Source organism: Ranitomeya imitator, chromosome 6, assembly GCF_032444005.1.
Source record: "Ranitomeya imitator isolate aRanImi1 chromosome 6, aRanImi1.pri, whole genome shotgun sequence".
Taxonomy (NCBI): Eukaryota; Metazoa; Chordata; class Amphibia; order Anura; family Dendrobatidae; genus Ranitomeya; species Ranitomeya imitator.
The window spans coordinates 198,227,109-198,252,452 of NC_091287.1; the positions used below are offsets into that span (position 1 = coordinate 198,227,109).

Genomic DNA, 25,344 nt, shown 5'->3' on the forward strand with positions numbered 1-25,344 from the left:
TTAAACACCTTCTTCTCCACGGTATTCACGGTGGAAAATGAAATGCTAGGTGAAATCCCAAGAAACAATGAAAACCCTATATTAAGGGTCACCAATCTAACCCAAGAAGAGGTGCGAAACCGGCTAAATAAGATTAAAATAGATAAATCTCCGGGTCCGGATGGCATACACCCACGAGTACTAAGAGAACTAAGTAATGTAATAGATAAACCATTATTTCTTATTTTTAGTGACTCTATAGCGACAGGGTCTGTTCCGCAGGACTGGCGCATAGCAAATGTGGTGCCAATATTCAAAAAGGGCTCTAAAAGTGAACCTGGAAATTATAGGCCAGTAAGTCTAACCTCTATTGTTGGTAAAATATTTGAAGGGTTTCTGAGGGATGTTATTCTGGATTATCTCAATGAGAATAACTGTTTAACTCCATATCAGCATGGGTTTATGAGAAATCGCTCCTGTCAAACCAATCTAATCAGTTTTTATGAAGAGGTAAGCTATAGACTGGACCACGGTGAGTCATTGGACGTGGTATATCTCGATTTTTCCAAAGCGTTTGATACCGTGCCGCACAAGAGGTTGGTACACAAAATGAGAATGCTTGGTCTGGGGGAAAATGTGTGTAAATGGGTTAGTAACTGGCTTAGTGATAGAAAGCAGAGGGTGGTTATAAATGGTATAGTCTCTAACTGGGTCGCTGTGACCAGTGGGGTACCGCAGGGGTCAGTATTGGGACCTGTTCTCTTCAACATATTCATTAATGATCTGGTAGAAGGTTTACACAGTAAAATATCGATATTTGCAGATGATACAAAACTATGTAAAGCAGTTAATACAATAGAAGATAGTATTCTGCTACAGATGGATCTGGATAAGTTGGAAACTTGGGCTGAAAGGTGGCAGATGAGGTTTAACAATGATAAATGTAAGGTTATACACATGGGAAGAAGGAATCAATGTCACCATTACACACTGAATGGGAAACCACTGGGTAAATCTGACAGGGAGAAGGACTTGGGGATCCTAGTTAATGATAAACTTACCTGGAGCAGCCAGTGCCAGGCAGCAGCTGCCAAGGCAAACAGGATCATGGGGTGCATTAAAAGAGGTCTGGATACACATGATGAGAGCATTATACTGCCTCTGTACAAATCCCTAGTTAGACCGCACATGGAGTACTGTGTCCAGTTTTGGGCACCGGTGCTCAGGAAGGATATAATGGAACTAGAGAGAGTACAAAGGAGGGCAACAAAATTAATAAAGGGGATGGGAGAACTACAATACCCAGATAGATTAGCGAAATTAGGATTATTTAGTCTAGAAAAAAGACGACTGAGGGGCGATCTAATAACCATGTATAAGTATATAAGGGGACAATACAAATATCTCGCTGAGGATCTGTTTATACCAAGGAAGGTGACGGGCACAAGGGGGCATTCTTTGCGTCTGGAGGAGAGAAGGTTTTTCCACCAACATAGAAGAGGATTCTTTACTGTTAGGGCAGTGAGAATCTGGAATTGCTTGCCTGAGGAGGTGGTGATGGCGAACTCAGTCGAGGGGTTCAAGAGAGGCCTGGATGTCTTCCTGGAGCAGAACAATATTGTATCATACAATTATTAGGTTCTGTAGAAGGACGTAGATCTGGGTATTTATTATGATGGAATATAGGCTGAACTGGATGGACAAATGTCTTTTTTCGGCCTTACTAACTATGTTACTATGTTACTATGTTACTATGTTACAGTTTGAACGCCGCTGACTGCCATTATCAATACCTTGGATATCTTTTTGTACCCCTTTCCTGTTTTATACAGTTCAAGTACCTTTACCCGTAGATCCGTGACAATTCTTTTACTTTCCCCATGACTCATAATCCACAAACATCAGTGGCTGTATGAAAGAAGTAAAAGTCTGTCTGGATCCCAGAAACTCACTCAGCTTTAATCCACACACACTGATTACAAGCAAACAGATCACAGGTGAGGATGTTACCTTTAGTAGCCATTCAAACCCATTTGTGTCAACTTCTGTGCATGTTATCAGGCCCAAATCACCAGGGTATGTGAAGTTTTAATCAGGGTCATTTGGATGTTTTGGGTTGTCATTACGATTTAAAAAGAGAAAAAAGTAGTCTGACAATAAATGGCTTCAACCAGCCACTAACCATGAGAGGCGAAAAGGTTTTAGTGTTATCATCCATATTCTCTGAAAAGGACAGGAAAGCAAAAATTCTGCCGGGGTATGTAAATGTTTGAGCACAACTGTATGTCTCCTATATCCTGGTATATGCTTTAATCTTGGGCTCCATTCTGGTATATTGTGCCACCATCCTGGTGTATGGCCCTTCCATCCTGGTGTATGCCCCCCACCATGGTAAATGACCCCTTCATCATGGTATATGCCTCCCACCATGATATATGGTCTCTCCATCCTAGTATACGCCCTCCATCATGGTATATGGCCGTTCCATCCTGGTATGTGCCCCCTACCATGGTATATGACCCCCACCATGGTATATGGTCCCTCCATCCTGGTATATGCCTCCCACCATACTCTATACCCCCCATCCTGGTATATACCCCTCTCCATGGTATATGGTTTCTCCATCCTGCTATATGACCCCCACCCCCAACATAGTATATGATCCCCACCATGGTAAATTGCCCCCTTCCATTCTGTTTTATGGCCCCTCCATCCTGGTATATGTTCCCTCCATCTTGGTATATTGCCCCTCCATCCTGGCATATGTCTCACCCATCTATTCAATGCATAGAAAAAAGAAAACAATAAACACTTGTACTTACTTTCCTTGCGCTCCCATGCACTGCTGCATCCACTGTGTCAGTCTGTTTAGAACACAGCAGATGGATGGTCTTCCTGCTGTGCCCTGAACAGGTCGGCGGGAAGCAGTGATCTCAGCATAGAGTGTAATGCTAACAGGCTGTAAGCACTGCTTTCCATCGCCACAGATACTCACCAGGGACGTTCGATCTCAGGCACCTTGTCTCCCTGGCTGCTCAGCGCTCATGTCATCGCACACACTAAGCAGTGTGCACGATAACCAAGGGAAAATGTAGCCCACATCAAATGTCGTGGGCTACAACAAAATGCCCACGATCTCCTCCCACAGCTATGACCTGGACAGCTAAGTGGGTGTGCCCAGGTCATAGCTAGAGGCAGGAGGAGCAGCCCCAATACAAGAGATTCCCATTGGTTGCTGTAATTGAGGTGTGCAAGTTTCATCCATAGACACTCACCCACCAAATGAAAATGGCAGCCCCCAGTGGCTAAAGTAAAAATTAGTAAACAAAAAAACTGTTAAAGTTGTGCATTTAATTTTGTATTAAAAATAATTGACTATATAAATCTACAAGGGGAATTTATACTACCAATGATGGTTTGAATCATGTTTATATATGATATATATATATATATATATTGTCCCTACCTTATGGTATTGAGTTTCCACATGTAACTTGGGAGTTTAATTATTACATAACTACATTGTATACTGTATATAACAGGGATACCACATTTATTCTCTATACCAATGTTCCCCAACTCCGGTCCTCAAGAGCCACCAACAGGTCATGTTTTCAAGATTTCCTTAGTATTGCTCAGGTGAAAATTGCATCACCTTCACAGGCAATAATTTCATCACCTGTGAAATACTAAGGAAATTCTGAAAACATGACCTGTTGGTGGCTCTTGAGGACCGGAGTTGGGGAACACTGTGTTAGGGCTAGCGGAACACACCGAGTAAATATAGATGTTTTATTGTAATTGATGTGTTCGCAGCCCGGGGTCCACCGTGCAGGAGAACCTGCTGCTAGCAATGGCGGCACTATATGGCGGTATGAACTAGCTCTGTTATTTCACAGAGTAGCCGTGAAAGCAAAGCACTGCGCCCTGTTAGACTTCACAGAGGCACAGGCTAACTGCCCAACAGAGAGCAGTCAGTGGTCATGCATGCACACAAAACTCCTCGCCGGAGGTGCCAGCATTCTAGGGGCTTATTTCAGCCAGGTCCCTGAATACAAACAAACACACAATCTCCTCGCCGGAGGTGCCAGCATTCTAGGGGCTTATTTCAGCCGGGTCCCTGAACACAATCTTACATGACCACACTGGCGCAAAGCACAAAACTTAGAAAGATACTAGCGCATGGCCGTGTGGCCATGCGAGCCTTAAATAGTTGCAGCAAGTACAGGACCTTCCTAGAAGGACCAATGAGAGGCTGCTACAGAGCCTGAGCATCTACAGGACCTTCCTAGAGGACCAATGGATCTAGCTGCAGTATCTGAACATGTGACCCTCGATCTCCACTGAGAGATCTTACTCTGGGCATGCTCAGAACAAGAAAAGCAGGACTTAGTCCTAGAAGCGTCTGCTCGCCGCTGCCCAGCACTGGCTTCAATGGCAGAAGCAGGAAAAGCAGGAGTAACTCTTTGTAAAGAGTCAGACTGAGTGAGACGCTGGGACTGACATCTCCGCTGAGCAGGCTCCACTGCGGCAGGAGAAGAATGGGAGACCGCAGCGGAGATGGCCCGAGATTCCCCCTGTGCAGAGGCGGGAACTCGACCCCTAACACACTGCTCTATACAAATCTTCTCTTTTTATCAATTTTTTAAATTATTGTACTGATAAAGAATTACAACTTTTTAGCCCCTTAGTGATCGGGCAAATTTTTTGCAATCTGACCAGTGTCACTTTGTGTGGTAATAGGTCTGGAACGCTTTAACATATATCATTGCTTTTTAGACTCATTTTTGGACGCAATGTAGTTTATGATAATGTTAAATTTATGTCGATATTTTATGTGTTTATTTTGAATGATTATCCCTTCAATCCAGATAGCCATACCACACAACACAACATTAATACCGTATATACTCGAGTATAAGCCGACCCGAGTATAAGCCGAGACCCCTAATTTTGCCACAAAAAACTGGGAAAACTTAATTACTTAAGTATAAGCCTAAGGTGGGAAATGCAGCAGCTACTGTAAATTTCAAAAATAAAAAAATATACCAATAAATGTAAAATTAATTGAGACATCAGTAGGTTAAGTGTTTTTGAATATCCATATTGAATCTGGAGCCCCATATAATGCTCCATATGGCTCATGATGGGCCCTATAAGATGTTCCATACAAAATACGCCCCATATAATGCACCATATAAAAAATATTCCCCATGTAATGCTGCACAAAGGTTAATAATGGCCCCATAAGATGCTCCATAGATTATGCCACATAAAATGCTCCATAGATTATGCCCCATAAGATGCTCCATATACAGTATTATGCCCCATAAGATGCTCCATAGATTATGCCCCATAAGATGCTCCATAGATTATGCCCCATAAGATGCTCCATAGATTATGCCCCATAAAATGCTCCATAGATTATGCCCCATAAAATGCTCCATAGATTATGCCCCATAAGATGCTCCATAGATTATGCCCTATATAAAATAAAAAAATCACATACTCACCTCTCGTCGCTCAGGCCCCCGGCACTTGCGATATTCACCTGTCCTCGTTCCACCACTGTGCGCCGCTCTGTCTTCCGGCTCTCTGACTGTTCAGGCAGAGGGCGGCATGCACACTAAACATGTCATCGCGCCCTCTGACCTGAACAGGCAGAGGACGAGAAAGACAGAGCGGCACGCGGAGGTGGATCAGGGTCAGGTGAATATAGTGCAATGCTCACTCACCTTCCCTGTTATACTCACCTGCTCCCAGCGCGGTTCCTGGCAGCTTATCACTGTCTCCTTGTCTCCGGGAGCTTCTTCCTATGTTCTGCGGTCACATACCACTCATTAAAGTAATGAATATGCATCCACATTTATTACTTTAATGAGCGGTACCACGTGACCGCTGAACACAGGAAGCGCTGCCCGGAGACCATCGGAGATGCAGGGACTGCGCCAGGAGCAGGTGAGTATGTGGCAGCTGCCTTTCCCCTCCCCCTCCGACAATGACTCGAGTATAAGCCGAGAGGGGCACTTTCAGCCTAAAAGAATGGGCTGAAAATCTCAGCTTATACTCGAGTATATATGGTAAATGACATTTCCCTCATGTTTGCTTTACATCAGCACCATTTGTAAAATGTTGTTTTATTTTGATCGCATTTTAGAAAGTTTGAAAATGTAGCAGTCATTTTTAATTTTTTCAAGTAAATTTACAAAACATTTTTTTAGGAACCTATTAAGTTTTGAAGTGACTTTGGGGGTCCTATATATTAGAAACCCACAAAAGTGATACCAATTTAAAAACTGCACCCCTCATTGCATTCAAAATAGCTTTCTGGTAGTTTATTAACCCTTCAAATGCTTTTCAGGAATTACTGCAAAGTGGCATAACAGCAATGAAGAAATTCATTTTTACCATCAAAATGTTGATGACGTTTGAACAGGCCACTATAGTCGTCAGACTTTAAGGCCATTATTTGGCCATGAATTGCCATGGCAAACAACAGGACCACAATCAAGATCTTAGGGTGAAGATTGGGTTAGCCCCCACACACTGTTAACCATGTACGTGCTATAGACATTGACAACAGTACTTAAGGGGCTAAACAACTATAGTCGGTACCAACATAAATCGTGGCTGATGCCTCAAGTTGTCAGCTATAGTGTACAGCTGACAGTAACAGGATTGTCACCCATCAAGGGGTTTTTAGTCTATTGTAACAAACAGGTCAGTAAAAAGACGTATTGGTGGCCACTAAGGGGTTAGATATATTGCTGGGTGGTTCACTCTCTTTTTTGTTTTTTTTTATGCTTCCATAGGATTTGTGACTGTAACAACCCTATCAGGTGAGCATACCTACAATGTATTATACCACTTGGCGATCAGGTAAGACCCTATTTGCGCTTCTTGTCTCTCCAATTTTACTATTTGATTTATCTCACTATTACGAAGCATATGAGTCACCTCCACTGCCGTGTTTGTAGCGCCAGAACTGGTTGACCTTATGAAGAGACGTGTTGACTCTTATATTTTGCCTGGACGTCCTCCTTTTGGCTTTTGAAAGTATGGACCAACTTCATTGTGTTTTCTTCTAACTGTCATGGTGCTCACATGATGCAGTTTGGCAATTTCCTTGGCTAAGAGATTGCTATCGATGAGCTGGAAGCTGCGATTACTAATTTCTTGGGAAATCTTCTTCGTGGCTGCTCCTTTATTCAAAACAGGGACCTTTCGCTTGGGAATCAACCTATAACACACTGTGCTATTAGGGAATGGGAAAACAGGTTGTATTTTGTAGTATACAGGAAGAAAATGATTTTTCCACCACCAAGAACAAAAAAATAATGCAGACACATGACAAGAATTTGCATAACTAATCATATGCTAAATAGTTGCAAGTCAAATTTATGTATCAGATAGGCAGACGAGAGATGATTGTCTAAAAAATGATGGTAGTCTCACGTTCTTAGCAGTAGTGTATGGTGAGATAAGGAGCCTGAAAGTCAAAAGTTCAAAACATTGTTACCCTTTTGCTTGTCAGTGTAATAATTGCTTCATCTGTAAATTTATAGTACATTTATATTATGTTTTTTTTTTAGTTTTGGATTACAAGGAAGATTCTTCTTGCATTGGAGACCTTCTAGTATCTGCTCCTACAAAATTCTATTCATGTACACAGGGCCAAGTTAATTATTATGCAAAACTTCCCCTTTTTTCATTGAACTTGGGAAACAAAGAAGTAAGCATGCAAGTAAAACAAATATTAATATGGACATGCAGTTATAGCCTGCTGAAAAAAAAATCATCCCTGTATGCCTCATATCAGATGTCTTGCTGTTGAGAAATCATCTTTTAGGCTACGTTCACACTAGCGTTGCGCCGTCCTGCGTCGGCGACGCAACGCGCGACGCACGGAAAAACGCGCGCAAACGCGTGCGTCATTTTTTGACGAAATCGGACGCAAGAAAAATGCAACTTGTAGCGTTTTCTTGCGTCCGACGCTAGCGTCTAAAACGACGCACGTGTCGGAAAACGCGTGCAAAAAGACGCACGCGTCCCCTATGTTAAACATAGGGGCGCGTCGCTACTGCGTCGCCGCTGCGTCGCCGACGCAACAGCGACGCGACGCTAATGTGAACGTAGCCTTATCAATTAATATAAATGACAGCTTCCAGGCTATAGGGAGGACACTGATCTGCATGGGAATCCGCTCCAGAGCTTATTTTACATGAAGGGGGAGTTACCAGTGTGAGACAAGTAACTAACACAGAGCAGGACAACTGAAATTTGTCATCTTGCAAAAACATTATTTTTTATTCTCTCTCAGCTCTGCTGTATTACAACAACAATGCAACCTTGTTTGCCTGTGAGGTGGAAGCTGCAACTGAGAACCTGCAGATGTCAGTTATAATCACACACAACTCTATGATGAGATCAGAGGAGCAAAGAGTGGCCGTTACACAGCACACCTGTAACTCCCCCTGCATGTAAAATAAGCTCACGAGGCAGAGCTATCTTCCAGGCAGCGTCTTCCCCATAGCATGGAGGAAGTCGTTTACATAAAGTGCTGAAAATAGATTTTTTACTTACTGTAAAGTCTGTTTCTCATAGTCTTCATTGGGAGACACAGGACCATGGGATAGTCTGCTGCCACATAGAGGCTGACAGTTTTATTGCAATTAAATAAAACTGGTTCCTCCCCAGCAGACTATAATCTGGAGCCAGGCTTCTTCAGTTTTATGAGTAAACAGCAGGAGGATAAAATAAAATAAGGCAAGACGAAATATAACTGTATGCCTAACCGGGCAATCAAGTGAAGGAGTGTTGTCCCCCAATGAAGACTATGAAAAACTGATTTTACGGTAAGTAAAAAAAAAAATCTTTTTTTCTCGTTCATCTTATTGGGGGACATGGAACAATAGGATTTCCTAAAGCTGTCCCTAGGGTGGGATAGTAATACATTTCATACCATTACCACCTGGTCTTCCCCAACAACTTAAGCGGAAGTCTGGGCTACTGCCGCCTGCAGTATCTTCCCACCAAGGCTTGTATCTGCAAGGGCAAAAGTGAGCACCCTTTAAAACTTAGATAAAGTATGCAGATGCCCAAGTAGGTGCTTTACAGAGCTGCAAAACCGATGCCTGATGACAAATCGCCAGGAGACTCCTACCACCCGCATGGAATGGACCCTAATCCTAAATGGGGCCACCCTGGCCTTAGTCTTATAAGTCTGTACAATAGCAGACTTGATTCAGCGGGCAATGATTGCTTTAGAAGCGGCTTGACCCATACGAGGGTCCTGTGGTATAACAAACAAGGAATCAGAATGCATAAGTGATACAGGTGACAATAACATCCTACAGCTCTAATAATGTACAAGCTGCGCAGAGCCTTCTCCATAGAATGAGATGGTGCTGGACAAAAGGAAAATCACTATCTTCATTAAAGTGAAAGCTCAAAACCACCTTTGGGGAAAAAAGATGAAAATGGCCTCAACACTATCTTATCCTGTTGAAGAATAGGGTAATGTACGCGACAAAACAGAGCCACAAGTTCCGAGACCCTTCTAATAGAAGTAATTGTTATTAGGAAAGCTACCTTATAAGAAAGAAAAAACACAGAGATCTTTCTGACTGGCTCAAAAGGTGGAGACTGAATAGCCTACAACACAAGATTCAGGTCCCAGAGTCCAAAAGGGCCCAATAGGGTGGCCTGACATGTGCCTTCCCCTGGAGAAAAGTCTTAACCTAGGGTAAAGATGCTAAATCCCTCTGAAATAGAAAAGCCAGAGAGGACACCAAACTCTTCAGGGAGCTAAGCGCCAGCCTTGCTTCTAATCCAGACTATAAGGAGAAGAGCAGCACGATAGGTGAAGTACTGGTAGACTCACACCAGTGAAAAAAAAAAAGACCTCCAAGTGCGATGATAGACTCGCATGAGGATGGCTTCCAAGCTCTAATCATAGCTTCAATGACTGATTCGGACAGACCTTCTGTCATCAAAATTGCAGCTTCAACAGCCACACTGTCAAATTGAACACATGTAAATTCGGATGGAAAAATGGACCCTGGGGCAGAAGGTCCAGGCGGTCTGGAAGAGCCCATGGGACATCCACCAGGAGATTGATCACATCCGAATACCAGGCCTTCTGAGGTCAATCTGAAGCAATGATAATGACTGGAACACTTTTGCTTTGATCTTTTTGAGAAGTATGGATAGAAGCAGTAGAGGTGGAAAGAGATCAGACAGAGTGAGTTGGGAACAAAAGATTACCACGGTATCGACTGATCTCCTGGGGGTCACAGGACCTTGTCACAACCCACACTATTTGCCACCATCGAATAAAGGTGTGCTGAGACACTGCCGCCAATAGGATGCAAGCCTGGCCGCCCTGATTGGCTAGAAATGTCCAGGGCATGCCACACACCAAGACTGCACCCCTGCTAGCTACCGCAATCCAGACACTACTACTGCAATGGTCCATTCTAACCCTGACTTACTAACGCTGAAAGACCAGCTGGACGGTTAGGAACCTCAGAAGCAGCACCTGTCCCCTGCACAGCTCTTGATAATCATCTATCCAGGCCATAGAGGAGGAGGGAGAGAGGGGTAGAAACCGGCTTATTATAGGGATACACTTAGCTGTTCTGACGCTCCGGATCCCCTTATCTTCTGCTCTATGCACACGGCAATGTGGGGTGGCGGCAAGAGATAGTTGGCTTATGGACTTCCACCCTAGTACCTGCACCGACTGTGTCAAGGTGCATTGGTCTTACCACACCGACATGAGAGGATACGGACTGAACAATTACAGCCTTTACTCTACGACAGTACGTGGGTGAAACACAGTGCAAAATTACACTATGTTACCCTGACAAATAAATCTGAAAAACAAAAAACTAAGTGGTTAGCACATACCCTAAGACAGGTCTGAAAAAGAACTTGCCTCCAACTGACACTATACTAAACTGAGGAAGTCTGGCTCCAGCAGGTCTTCTGGAGAGCGGCTAATTTTATTTAATTGCAATAATAATGTCAGCCTCCAGGTAGCAGCAGGTTATCCCATTGTTCTATATCCCCCAGTATGACGAATGACAAAAGATGATTTCTCAACAACAAGGCATCTGATATGAGGCATGCGGGTAAGACTATTTTCAGAAGTCTATAAACTGTAGGACCATGCTAATAATTTAGATACAGTAGGTCAAATGTGGTGACATATTCCTTTCAAAATGGGGATTAACTTTCATAAATGTGTTAAATTGCAGTTTATATTTTTATTAAAGTACAAATATATTATAAATATGGGAAATTCAATGCTGTAAGGTGTGGAAGATATCACATGCCATAAGACATATTACAGTTAACAACATAGTACCTTTAAACAAAAATATAATCAACAAATATGAAGATTACTTAATGATAAAGATTACCCAGGTGACAAAGCAATGTCCTACATCTTCTGGCAGTTGTTCATATTTTTCAAGCTCCTTAAGAAATACACTGTAACAACAAAAACACATTACAACAGCTTTAGGTTAAATCACAATACTTGGTAAAATATTTCTTTGCCACTGACTAAACATATTGCATTAGAGATTGCCTTAACCTACAACCCCTCTGCATAACTGCCTAACATCTTTCTCCAACATCACCAAAGAATGGATTGCTACCCTTCTACCCAAACTGCATCTCACCACCTGTGCGCTTGATCCAAATCCATACCACCTCAACACTAACCTTACTACTCTGCTTATCCCAGCTCTAATACATCTTTTTAAGGGGGTTGTCTGGTATAAAACAGCAAGTCTGCTTTCACTCTATGTGGCTGCAAACTTGCAAATCTTGCTGAAATCTAATTAGCAGAAAACTTCAAATGATTATTAAAAAAGAACAATAAAGTGGATTCACCAAACGCATCAATGGAATCTTACTATAGCACCCTTGCAGCCATGTCTTTACTGTACATTACACAATCCTGCTGACAGTTTCACTTTAAAGAATTTGACTTATCTTATTAGTAACGTGCGCTTCACCAGGAATGTTAGTGCAGTCAGGGGCGCTAGCATTTTTCATGAATTTGATGGACAAACATAGCCACGCAAAAACTTAGCTCTGCCCATTTTGCAGGAGCTGCCTAAAACTAGTTCGAAAACACCAAAAGTAGCAATATTGCGATTGAAAGCATTTTAACTCAGTTTTCTTGCAAAAACACTTTGATGAATCGCCGGTATGTGTAAAACTGAAATGTGAGTATTCATGACACTCAATAGGAGCAAAGTGGAGGACGTTAACATTTAAAATAAGATTTAAGAAGCCGAAAGGTAGTCTTTCATTAAATGTTAGTTTATAAAATGAGAATCAGGAGCATTATGTCTCACTAAAAAATTCCCATAGGTTACTCTCAACATGAAAAAAAAAGACTGTAGATTGTATGTGAAGACTATTTATTTTGAAAAATTGAGTACTATACAGAAATAAAAGACAGTCTCTGTTGATTTTACTTGCTGAAATTGGGGAACTTTCAACTTTACGCCATATTAGATGGAATAGATGGGAGTTGAATATCCAAAGAAACATCTCATCGATTTTGTCAAGTCAGTAGGAAAGATTTTGCCTGTGTTTATACAGCATGACATTTCTAAATTCATCTAGTTGCTCAGTGTTGTAGCGTTCCCGCAGGACACATACGGTTCTCTCCGGCACACTTCTGTTCAAACCAGATAATTACAATCTGTGAACACCTTAATGTCTAAAAAAGGTACTGACATGGTGCTAGTGGTGGATGTGAAATGTAAATTAAAATTATTTTTAATTATCATGTTTAAAAATTGAGTAAGAGAATCCTGCCACTCCAACCAAATAACATAAATGTCATCAATAAAATGTTTTGATATGACTAGACCTACACCATGCTCCCTGTGGGGCAGGAGGGTGGTTTTCTCCCATCTTCAAACTCAGTTTTTAAACGAGATAAATAAAAATTATTTTAATTTACGTTTCACATCCACTACTAGCACCATGTCTGTAATTTTTTTTAGACATTATGGTGTGTTAGGGCTAGCGGAACGTACCAAATAATTAAATAGATAGAATAAGGTGTGTTGGCAGCCCGGGGTCCACCGTGCAGAGATAGAACCTGCAGTAATGACGGACTATATGGTGGTACAATGAGGATACAAACTTGGGTTAACTTCACCCTGTATGAAGAAATCACAGAACTCTATCCAAGGACACAGGATTAGAGTTATTATTATTATTATTTATTGTTATAGCGCCATTTATTCCATGGCGCTTTACATGTAAGGAGGGGTATACATAATAAAAACAAGTACAATAATCTTAAACAATACAAGTCATAACTGGTACAGGAGGAGAGAGGACCCTGCCCGCGAAGGCTCACAATCTACAAGGGATGGGTGAGAATACAGTAGGCAAGGGAAGAGCTGGTCATGCAGCGGTTTGGTCGATCGGTGGTTACTGCAGGTTATAGGCTTGTTCGTGCAGACCTCTTGCGATCGACACCACAATTGGGGTATCAGAGTAACTAATATGCACAGAAGTGCGTGCTGTGCCACACAAGCGGGCGCCACTAACCACCATGACTTGGGTAAGGTAAGCGCTCTAATAGCGCACGGCGCTGCACTGGCGATCACAGCAGTTAGACGCTGTTTACGTGTGGCTTTGTGCTGATAGCTTAGCCGGGCGCTAGATAGCAGACATCCACCTTTCGCGAGCAGTCACACACAAGGGAGGGGATGTTTAAAGAACGACTTGCACTCATCAACACACACACACGTTTTCAAATGTATACTAGTGCATGGCAGTGCGGCCATGCAAACCTTTTATAGCTGCAGCAAGTACAGGACCTTCCCAGAAGGACCAATGGGAGTCTGCCACAGAAGAAGAACACCTTCAGGACCTTCCTATAGGACCAATGGGATGTGCTGCAGTATCTAAGCATGTGACCCTCGAATGGGAGGTCGTCCCGTGGACATGCTCAGAAAGGGAAAAACTGGACTTAGTCCCAGAAAGACCTGCTTGCTGTTGAACATTGCTGGCTACAAGGACAGAGCCTGGAAGGCAGTAGTAACCAGTCGTCCAGTATCAGCCTGAGCTAGATGCTGGGACTGATGTCTCTGCTGAGCAGACTCCACTGCGGCTGGAGAAGAATGGGAGACCGCAGCAAAGATGGTTCGAGATTCCCCCTGTGCAGAGGCGGGAACTCGACACCTAACATTATCCCCCCTTACAGTTGTTTCTGGACCAATGGGCTTGGACATGTACAGTTAGGTCCATATATATTTGGACAGAGACAACATTTTTCTAATTTTGGTTATAGACATTACCACAATGAATTTTAAGCAAAACAATTCAGATGCAGTTGAAGTTCAGACTTTCAGCTTTCATTTGAGGGTATCCACATTAAAAGTGTATGAAGGGTTTAGGAGTTTCAGCTTCTTAACATGTGCCACCCTGTTTTTAAAGTGACCAAAAGTAATTGGACAGATTCAATAATTTGAAATAAAATGTTCATTTTTAGTACTTGGTTGAAAACCCTTTGTTGGCAATGACTGCCTGAAGTCTTGAACTCATGGACATCACCAGACGCGGTGTTTCCTCCTTTTTGATGCTCTGCCAGGCCTTCACTGCGGTGATTTTCAGTTGCTGTTTGTTTGTGGGCCATTCTGTCTGAAGTTTAGTCTTTAACAAGTGAAATGCATGCTCAATTGGGATGAGATCAGGTGACTGACTTGGCCACTCAAGAATATTCCACTTCTTTGCTTTAATAAACTCCTGGGTTGCTTTGACTTTATGTTTTGGGTCATTGTCCATCTGTAGTATGAAACGACGACCAATCAGTTTGACTGCATTTGGATGGACCTGAGCACACGGTATGACTCTGAATACCTCAGAATTCATTCGGCTGCTTCTGTCCTGTGTCACATCATCAATAAACACTAGTGATCCAGTGCCACTGGCAGCCATGCATGCCCAAGCCATCACACTGCCTCCGCCGTGTTTTACAGATGATGTGGTATGCTTTGGATCATGAGCTGTACCACACCTTCGCCATACTTTTCTCTTTCCATCATTCTGGTAGAGGTTGATCTTGGTTTCATCTGTCCAAAGAATGTTCTTCCAGAACTGTGCTGGCTTTTTTAGATGTTTTTTTAGCAAAGTCCAGTCTAGCCTTTTTTATTCGTGATGCTTATGAGTGGCTTGCACCGTGCAGTGAACCCTCTGTATTTACTTTCATGCAGTCTTCTCTTTATGGTAGATTTGGATATTGATACGCCGACCTCCTGGAGAGTGTTGGTCACTTGGTTGGCTGTTGTGAAGGGGTTTCTCTTCACCATGGAGATTATTCTGCGATCATCCACCACTGTTGTCTTCTGTGGGCGCCCAGGTCTTTTTGCATTGAGGAGTTCACCAGTGCTTTCTTTCTTTCTCAGGATGTACCAAACTGTAGATTTTGTGACTCCTAATATTGTAGCAATTTATCGGATGGGTTTTTTCTGTTTTCACAGCTTAAGGATGGCTTGTTTTACCTGCATGGAGAGCTCCTTTGACTGCATATTTACTTCACAGCAAAACCTTCCAAATGCAAGCACCACACCTCAAATCAACTCCAGGCCTTTTATCTGCTTAAATGAGAATGACATATCGAAGGGATTGCCCACACCTGTCCATCAAATAGCCTTGGAGTCAATTGTCCAATTACTTTTGGTCCCTTTAAAAACAGGGTGGAACATGTTAAGGAGCTGAAACTCCTAAACTCTTCATCCAATTTTAATGTGGATACCCTCAAATGAAAGCTGAAAGTCTGAACTTCAACTGCATCTAAATTGTTTTGTTTAAAATTCATTGTGGTAATGTCTATAACCAAAATTATAAAAATGTTGTCTCTGTCCAAATATATATGGACCTAACTGTACCTATATAAGTACTGCCATAAGCAGTAGATGTAGTCCCTTTTGACGGCAGTAGCAACTGCAGAAACACATTGGATAATTGGCAGTCATTCTTTCCCTGAAGAGAGCCCATATTTTCAGTGATGCCATGCATCTACTAGGTGGCAACTTGCTTGAGCAAACGTGGCCGGCCGACACTCTGCCAACACTGTTCATCCACAATACAGCACTGGTCCAGGATTCAGGATTGCCTTTATCTTGATCAGAATCAATGCCCAGGATGGATCGTTACTTTCTCACATCATACACAATGTTATGTTAAACGTTAAACTAGAAGAAGAGGGGACGGGAAGAAAAACATTAGACTCGAACAAAGACGACCCAGGAAAACATACTCAGAAGGGAGGTAAGAACATTTCTAAAACAATCCACAGTGAGGAGATTGGAACAAAACAAAATCCTCTAAACTGCATGCTCGCAAACGCCAGAAGCCTGACAAACAAGATGGAAGAACTAGAAGCAGAAATATCTACAGGTAACTTTGACATAGTGGGAATAACTGAGACATGGTTAGATGAAAGCTATGACTGGGCAGTTAACTTACAGGGTTACAGTCTGTTTAGAAAGGATCGTAAAAATCGGAGAGGAGGAGGGGTTTGTCTCTATGTAAAGTCTTGTCTAAAGTCCACTTTAAGGGAGGATATTAGCGAAGGGAATGAGGATGTCGAGTCCATATGGGTTGAAATTCATGGAGGGAAAAATGGTAACAAAATTCTCATTGGGGTCTGTTACAAACCCCCAAATATAACAGAAAGCATGGAAAGTCTACTTCTAAAGCAGATAGATGAAGCTGCAACCCATAATGAGGTCCTGGTTATGGGGGACTTTAACTACCCGGATATTAACTGGGAAACAGAAACCTGTGAAACCCATAAAGGCAACAGGTTTCTGCTAATAACCAAGAAAAATTATCTTTCACAATTGGTGCAGAATCCAACCAGAGGAGCAGCACTTTTAGACCTAATACTATCTAATAGACCTGACAGAATAACAAATCTGCAGGTGGTTGGGCATTTAGGAAATAGCGACCACAATATTGTGCAGTTTCACCTGTCTTTCACTAGGGGGACTTGTCAGGGAGTCACAAAAACATTGAACTTTAGGAAGGCAAAGTTTGAACAGCTTAGAGATGCCCTTAATCTGGTAGACTGGGACAATATCCTCAGAAATGAGAATACAGATAATAAATGGGAAATGTTTAAGAACATCCTAAATAGGCAGTGTAAGCGGTTTATACCTTGTGGGAATAAAAGGACTAGAAATAGGAAAAACCCAATGTGGCTAAACAAAGAAGTAAGACAGGCAATTAACAGTAAAAAGAAAGCATTTGCACTACTAAAGCAGGATGGCACCATTGAAGCTCTAAAAAACTATAGGGAGAAAAATACTTTATCTAAAAAACTAATTAAAGCTGCCAAAAAGGAAACAGAGAAGCACATTGCTAAGGAGAGTAAAACTAATCCCAAACTGTTCTTCAACTATATCAATAGTAAAAGAATAAAAACTGAAAATGTAGGCCCCTTAAAAAATAGTGAGGAAAGAATGGTCGTAGATGACGAGGAAAAAGCTAACATATTAAACACCTTTTTCTCCACGGTATTCACGGTGGAAAATGAAATGCTAGGTGAAATCCCAAGAAACAATGAAAACCCTATATTAAGAGTCACCAATCTAACCCAAGAAGAGGTGCGAAACCGGCTAAATAAGATTAAAATAGATAAATCTCCGGGTCCGGATGGCATACACCCACGAGTACTAAGAGAACTAAGTAATGTAATAGATAAACCATTATTTCTTATTTTTAGTGACTCTATAGCGACAGGGTCTGTTCCGCAGGACTGGCGCATAGCAAATGTGGTGCCAATATTCAAAAAGGGCTCTAAAAGTGAACCTGGAAATTATAGGCCAGTAAGTCTAACCTCTATTGTTGGTAAAATATTTGAAGGGTTTCTGAGGGATGTTATTCTGGATTATCTCAATGAGAATAACTGTTTAACTCCATATCAGCATGGGTTTATGAGAAATCGCTCCTGTCAAACCAATCTAATCAGTTTTTATGAAGAGGTAAGCTATAGACTGGACCACGGTGAGTCATTGGACGTGGTATATCTCGATTTTTCCAAAGCGTTTGATACCGTGCCGCACAAGAGGTTGGTACACAAAATGAGAATGCTTGGTCTGGGGGAAAATGTGTGTAAATGGGTTAGTAACTGGCTTAGTGATAGAAAGCAGAGGGTGGTTATAAATGGTATAGTCTCTAACTGGGTCGCTGTGACCAGTGGGGTACTGCAGGGGTCAGTATTGGGACCTGTTCTCTTCAACATATTCATTAATGATCTGGTAGAAGGTTTACACAGTAAAATATCGATATTTGCAGATGATACAAAACTATGTAAAGCAGTTAATACAAGAGAAGATAGTATTCTGCTACAGATGGATCTGGATAAGTTGGAAACTTGGGCTGAAAGGTGGCAGATGAGGTTTAACAATGATAAATGTAAGGTTATACACATGGGAAGAGGGAATCAATATCACCATTACACACTGAACGGGAAACCACTGGGTAAATCTGACAGGGAGAAGGACTTGGGGATCCTAGTTAATGATAAACTTACCTGGAGCAGCCAGTGCCAGGCAGCAGCTGCCAAGGCAAACAGGATCATGGGGTGCATTAAAAGAGGTCTGGATACACATGATGAGAGCATTATACTGCCTCTGTACAAATCCCTAGTTAGACCGCACATGGAGTACTGTGTCCAGTTTTGGGCACCGGTGCTCAGGAAGGATATAATGGAACTAGAGAGAGTTCAAAGGAGGGCAACAAAATTAATAAAGGGGATGGGAGAACTACAATACCCAGATAGATTAGCGAAATTAGGATTATTTAGTCTAGAAAAAAGACGACTGAGGGGCGATCTAATAACCATGTATAAGTATATAAGGGGACAATACAAATATCTCGCTGAGGATCTGTTTATACCAAGGAAGGTGACGGGCACAAGGGGGCATTCTTTGCATCTGGAGGAGAGAAGGTTTTTCCACCAACATAGAAGAGGATTCTTTACTGTTAGGGCAGTGAGAATCTGGAATTGCTTGCCTGAGGAGGTGGTGATGGCGAACTCAGTCGAGGGGTTCAAGAGAGGCCTGGATGTCTTCCTGGAGCAGAACAATATTGTATCATACAATTATTAGGTTCTGTAGAAGGACGTAGATCTGGGGATTTATTATGATGGAATATAGGCTGAACTGGATGGACAAATGTCTTTTTTCGGCCTTACTAACTATGTTACTATGTTACTATGTTACAATCCACTCTGCAGGTCTTATGAACTGACCTGAGTTGGAGTGGTGGTATTGCAACCAATAGGGACAGCACCGGTGGACTGCGCTGTCAAGAGTTAGCCAGAGGTCAGTACTTGGGAACACCAGTATAGTTTGGAGGATAAGCAGGTGTGTAATCAGGTGTTAGCCAGAGGTCAGTAAACAGGATCAGCAGTATAATTTGGAGGATAAGTAGGTTGCGAAGTCAGGCAGGAGTTAGCCAGAGGTTGGTACATGGCAATAGCAGTATAGTTTGGGGGAAGAAGCAGGTGTAAGGAAACATTGACTAATTGTGGGGAGCTCAATAATCTTGGAAGGAAATGCAATGCCAGGTTTAAGTAGGGTGTTAAATCAGGAGATCACAGGATAGAGCCAGTCAGGAACTTAGGGTACAGCCAATCAAGAACTCAGGGTGGGGACAATCAGGAACAACGCAGGTACTAGTGTCAGCGATGGCAAGGGACTGTCTAGCAAGCTGACAAGCTCAGAGGGAAGTGCTGCTGGGTTTGAGTCCTGACAGTAGGACAGACAAGGGTGAATTTTCTATTCACTCATTTTAGCACGTACCAAGGCTTATTTATTCTATAGGACATAGTCTACTGCGCACCACAGCAAAGGTGTATTGGGGCAGCACGGTGGCGCAGTGGTTAGCACTGCAGCCTTGCAGCGCTGGAGTCCTGGGTTCAAAACCCACCAAGGACAACATCTGCAAAGCATTTGTATGTTCTCTCTGTGTATGCGTGGGTTTCCTCCGGGCACTCCAGTTTCCTCCCACATTCCAAAGACTTACTGATAAGGAATTTAGATTGTGAGCCCCATCGGGGACAGTGATGATAATGTGTGCAAAACGTAAAGCGCTGCGGAATATGTTAGCGCTATATAAAAATAAAGATTATTATTATTATTATTATTAATTGGACAGGTGGGAATGCTAGTGTATACCTTGTTATTATACATAGTCTTTTTTTTTGCCCATTGCATAAGAAGCTAAACTCCCATTCATTGGTTTTTAAAATATGACAAATTTATGGAATGATCGCACAGACTCTTTAATATGCAATCACATTCCCAACATCATCAGTATAATAAACTCACATAAGAAGAAAATATTCCTGAAGTCATATACACAATCAAGAGTTAGGAACGTTTACTAATAAAAGAGCTAAGGGGACTAAAGCCATATAAATAATTAAGAGATTGGAACATGTACTAATAATAGAGATAAGGGGACTATAGGAAATACTGTCCCTAGAAATATATTTAGCCCACAATGCAATCCCCAAAGGCTTAAAAGTGTAAAAAACCCAAGCCAGTAAGTTGGAAGATCAGGAATGTATTGAGGAATGGAATCTTATGTTCCACAATTTCTCAAAACAGGCAGTACAGTTCACCATCAACAAGAGGGCAAACATTAATGTGGCTACATTAAAAGTTCATGGAGTAATTTGAGGCTATTAAAGATCGTAGAAACCATGCACAAGTCAATGCACTGTCTCATAAAATAAAAAACTGTTATATAATAAAGAACAAGGTAATAAGGGAAACAAAAAAAAAAAACAATCCAAATTTTCTAGAGACAAAATCCCCTATATAGATAAACCAGTTACCAATCTGAGTAAGCATTGTGAATAAGGTAGGGAAGAACCATGGGAAAATATTTAGGAAACAGTGAATGAGATACACACTGATTATGTAGAACAATCATTATTAGAAAAATTACATACTACTGCTTCCCAAAACTCCATTAACACCATAGAAAATAATGAAGTCATGACAGATTCGATTTTTTTTTTTTTTATCATTAATGGTGGGGCTGGTGAGGATCCAGTGGTCATCGTGCACATTGGCACAAATGACAAAGCTAGAGGTAGGTGGAAGGTCCTTAAAGATGATTTCAGGGAATTAGGCTGCAAGCTTAAAGCAAGGACCTCTAAGGTGGTATTTTCGAAAACACTGCCTGTACCACGTGCCACGCCAGAGAGGCAATGGGAGATTAGGGAGGTTAATAAGTGGCTAAAATATTGGTGTAGGAAGGAGGGGTTTGGGTTCCTGGAGAACTGGGCCGACTTTTCAGTTGGCTACAGGTTCTATGCTAGGGGCGGGCTGCACCTCAATGGGGAAGGTGCAGCTGTGCTGGGGGAGAAAATGGCTAGAAGGTTGGAGGAGTGTTTAAACTATGGATTGGGGGGGAGGGTATTCATTTTATAGGAGGGGAAGATAGTGCAGATAGAGACCTGGGCACAAATAAGGAAGTTGGGGTGGCGGTGGCATGGGGGGTGGGGTTAGAGCAGTTAATAATTTAAGAAATAATAGAGGTACAGAGAGATACATAAAGTGCATGTATACTAATGCCAGAAGCCTCGCCAACAAAATGGACGAATCAGAATTAATATCTGAAACATGGCTGGACGAGAGCCACGACTGGGCTGTTAATTTACAGGGCTATAGTCTGTTCAGAAATGACTGAACACATAAGCGAGAGGGAGGTGTGTCTCTATATGTAAAATCATCCTTAAAATCCATCCTGCGTGATAATATAGGTGAATCTAATGAAAATGTAGAGTCTCTGTGGGTGGAGATATGGGGAGGGGAAAAAAATAATAAATTACTGACATGCGTTTGTTATAAGTCTCCAAAAATATTGGAAGCAACCGAGAGTATCCTTGTAAAGCAAAGAGATGAAGCTACGACTCAAGGAGAAGTCATTATTATGGGGGACTTCAACTACCCTGAAATACATTGAGCAACAGAAACCTGCAGTTCCAGAAAAGGTAATAGGTTTTTGACAACTATGAGAGACAATTACCTTTCACAACTGGTTCAGGACCCAACAAGAAGGGGGGCACTGCTAGACCTAATATTAACCAACAGGCCAGACACTATATCAAATATAAGGGTTGGGGGTCACCTGGGTAATAGTGATCACAAAATAATAAATTTCCATGTATCCTTTAATAAGATGTGTGGTAGAGGGGTTACAAGGACACTAAACTTCAGGAAGGCAAATTTCCAATGGATGAGAGATGATCTTTGTGCAATTAAATGAGAAGATATCCTGAGACATAAAAATACACAAAGAAAATGGGAGATGTTTATTAGCATCCTGAATAAGACCTGTGCCCAGTATATAACGTATGGGCACAAATATACTAGAAATAAGAGGAAACCAATATGTAAGATGTAAGGGGCGCAATAAGTGACAAAAAGAAAGCATTTAGAGAATTAAAGCCAGTAGGTAGTGATGAGGCATTAAATAAATAAAGAACATTAAATAAATTATGTAAAACGCTAATCAAGGCAGCAAAGATTGAGACAAACAGAAAAATAATCCCAAAATATTTTTTTACTACATAAATAGTAAGAAACTAAAAAATGATATGAAATGGTGGATGAGTGATAATGATAACAAAATGACTAGTGATAACAAAAATTCCCCATTAAATGTCACCTGCTTAACCCAGCAGGAAGTTCGGTGGTGTCTAAAAATCACTAAAATTTACAAATCTCTGGGCAAAAATGGGATACATCCCCAAGTACTGCAGGAATTAAGTACGTACAGTCATTGATCGACCATTATTTTAATATTTAAAGATTCCATAATAACAGGGTCTGTACCACAGGACTGGCGTATAGCAAATGTGGTGCCAATATTCAAAAAGGGGACAAAAACTGAACAAGGAAATTGTAGGCCAGTAAGTCTAACCTCTACTGTGGGTAAAATCCTGGAGGGTATTCTAAGAGATGCTATACTAGGGTATCTGTTGTGAATTTTGTGGTCAAGCTCCCTCCTGTGGTCATGAGTGGTACTGCGGCTGGTTCTGGCTATGAGCTTCCTCTGGTGGATGTGAGTGGGGCTGCGGCTTCTGAGTTTCCTTCCTCAGGTGACGAGGTTAAGTCGTTAGGTGCTGCTCTATTTAACTCCACCTAGTTCTTTGTTCCTGGCCTCCAGTCAATGTTCCAGTATTGGTCTTGCTCTTTCCTGGATCGTTCTCGTGGCCTGTCTTCACTGCATAAGCTAAGTTCTGCTTGTGTTTCTTTTGTTTGCTATTTTTTCTGTCCAGCTTGCTATATTGGTTTTTCTTGCTTGCTGGAAGCTCTGGGACGCAGAGGGAGCACCTCCGTACCTTTAGTCGGTGCGGAGGGTCTTTTTGCGCCCTCTGCGTGGTTGTTTGTAGGTTTTTGTGCTGACCGCAAAGCTATCTTTCCTATCCTCGGTCTATTCAGTAAGTCGGGCCTCACTTTGCTAAAATCTATTTCATCTCTGTGTTTGTATTTTCTTCTTTACTCACAGTCATTATATGTGGGGTGCAAAAAAAAAAAAAAAGAGCATGAACCGCACATCCCAAAATCATACGTTGATCTAAAGCCGCTAGGCAAAAATTAATATAACTGAATATGAGGTTTTCAGTTTAACATTCTGATCAGACTGTATGAAGCCCACTGCCCCTTCACGGCAAACCTCGTAGTGGGTTCTAGCCTTCTTCTTGGACCAGCACTCCTCCCATTTGGCTCAGGTGATTTTAATTAGCAGGAGACTGCAAAGTAAGGGGTCTAGCCCATTTTGGCTCTCACTGAAGAGCTGGAGGAAGGTGAGTTTAAGTGCTCCTTTCATTTTGGTGTTGGTGCTGTGTGGCGGCCATTGTTGCTGTGGCTTTGTGCTGGTGGGGCGGCGCGGTCTAGAGTCTTGGGGACTCAGTCTTGCAGCATGGGTGCTGTGGGGCAACAGGCCGTCCGCCCTGCTGGTGCATGGCCGCTGTGGCGGTGGGCGCCGCACGGCTCCGCTCCGTTAGGGCGATAGGACCCACTACGAGGTTTGCCGTGAAGGGGCAGTGGGCTTCATACAGTCTGATCAGAATGTTAAACTGAAAACCTCATATTCAGTTATATTAATTTTTGCCTAGCAGCTTTAGATCAACGTATGATTTTGGGATGTGCGGTTCATGCTCTTTTTTTTCATTATATGTGGGGGGCTGCCTTTTCCTTTGGGGAATTTCTCTGAGGCAAGGTAGGATTTTCATTCTATCTTCAGGGCTAGCTAGTTTCTCAGGCTGTGCCCGAGGAGCCTAGGTCTGGTCAGGAGCGCTCCACGGCTACCTCTAGTGTGGTGTGATAGGGTTAGGGATTGCGGTCAGCAAGTTCCCACGTCTCAGAGCTCGTCCTATGTATTAGTAACTATCAGGTCACTTTGTGTGTTCTTAACCACCAGGTCTATTGTGGTTCTGAATCACCAGTTCATAACAGTACTGGAGGCCCAAAGTACTAATGCTTCTCAATAGAGGGAAAAGAGAAGTTCTGAGACCATTTTTTTTCTCTGCACTGTGTTTTGTCTTTCTTTTCCCCTAGACATTTGGGTGGTTCAGGACACAGGTGTAGTGATGAACATTAAAGGTCTGTCTTCTTGTGTGGATCATCTCACTGCAAGAGTACAAAATATTTAAGACTTTGTGGTTCAGAATTCTATGTTAGAACCAAGAATTCCTATTCCTGATTTTTTTTCTGGAGATAGAGCTAAGTTTCTGAGTTTCAAAAATAATTGTAAACTGTTTCTGGCTTTGAAACCCCGCTCCTCTGGTGACCCAGCTCAACAAGTTAAGATCATTATTTCTTTATTACGTGGCGACCCTCAAGACTGGGCATTTTCCCTTGCGCCAGGAGATCCTGCATTATGTAATATTGATGCGTTTTTTCTGGCGCTCGGATTGCTTTATGATGAGCCTAATTCAGTGGATCAGGCAGAGAAAAATTTGCTGGCTCTGTGTCAGGGTCAGGATGAGGTAGAGATATATTGTCAGAAATTTAGGAAGTGGTCTGTGCTCACGCAATGGAATGAATGTGCGCTGGCAGCAATTTTCAGAAAGGGTCTCTCTGAAGCCCTTAAGGATGTCATGGTGGGATTTCCTATGCCTGCTGGTCTGAATGAGTCTATGTCTTTAGCCATTCAGATCGATCGACGCTTGCGTGAGCGTAAAACTGTGCACCATTTGGCGGTATTATCTGAGCATAAACCTGAGCCTATGCAATGTGATAGGACTTTGACCAGAGCTGAACGGCAAGAACACAGACGTCGGAATGGGCT

At 42.2% G+C, this 25,344-nt stretch overlaps 1 protein-coding gene across 1 annotated transcript in view; it reads right to left on the bottom strand.

Moving 5' to 3' along the window:
- The window catches only part of TRIO (trio Rho guanine nucleotide exchange factor), a 2,940,676-nt gene that overhangs the window by 1,167,115 nt on the left and 1,748,217 nt on the right, over positions 1 to 25,344 (bottom strand). The window contains 1 exon segment of the mRNA XM_069730426.1: positions 11,406 to 11,475. Coding sequence (XP_069586527.1) covers positions 11,406 to 11,475 — 70 coding nt within the window.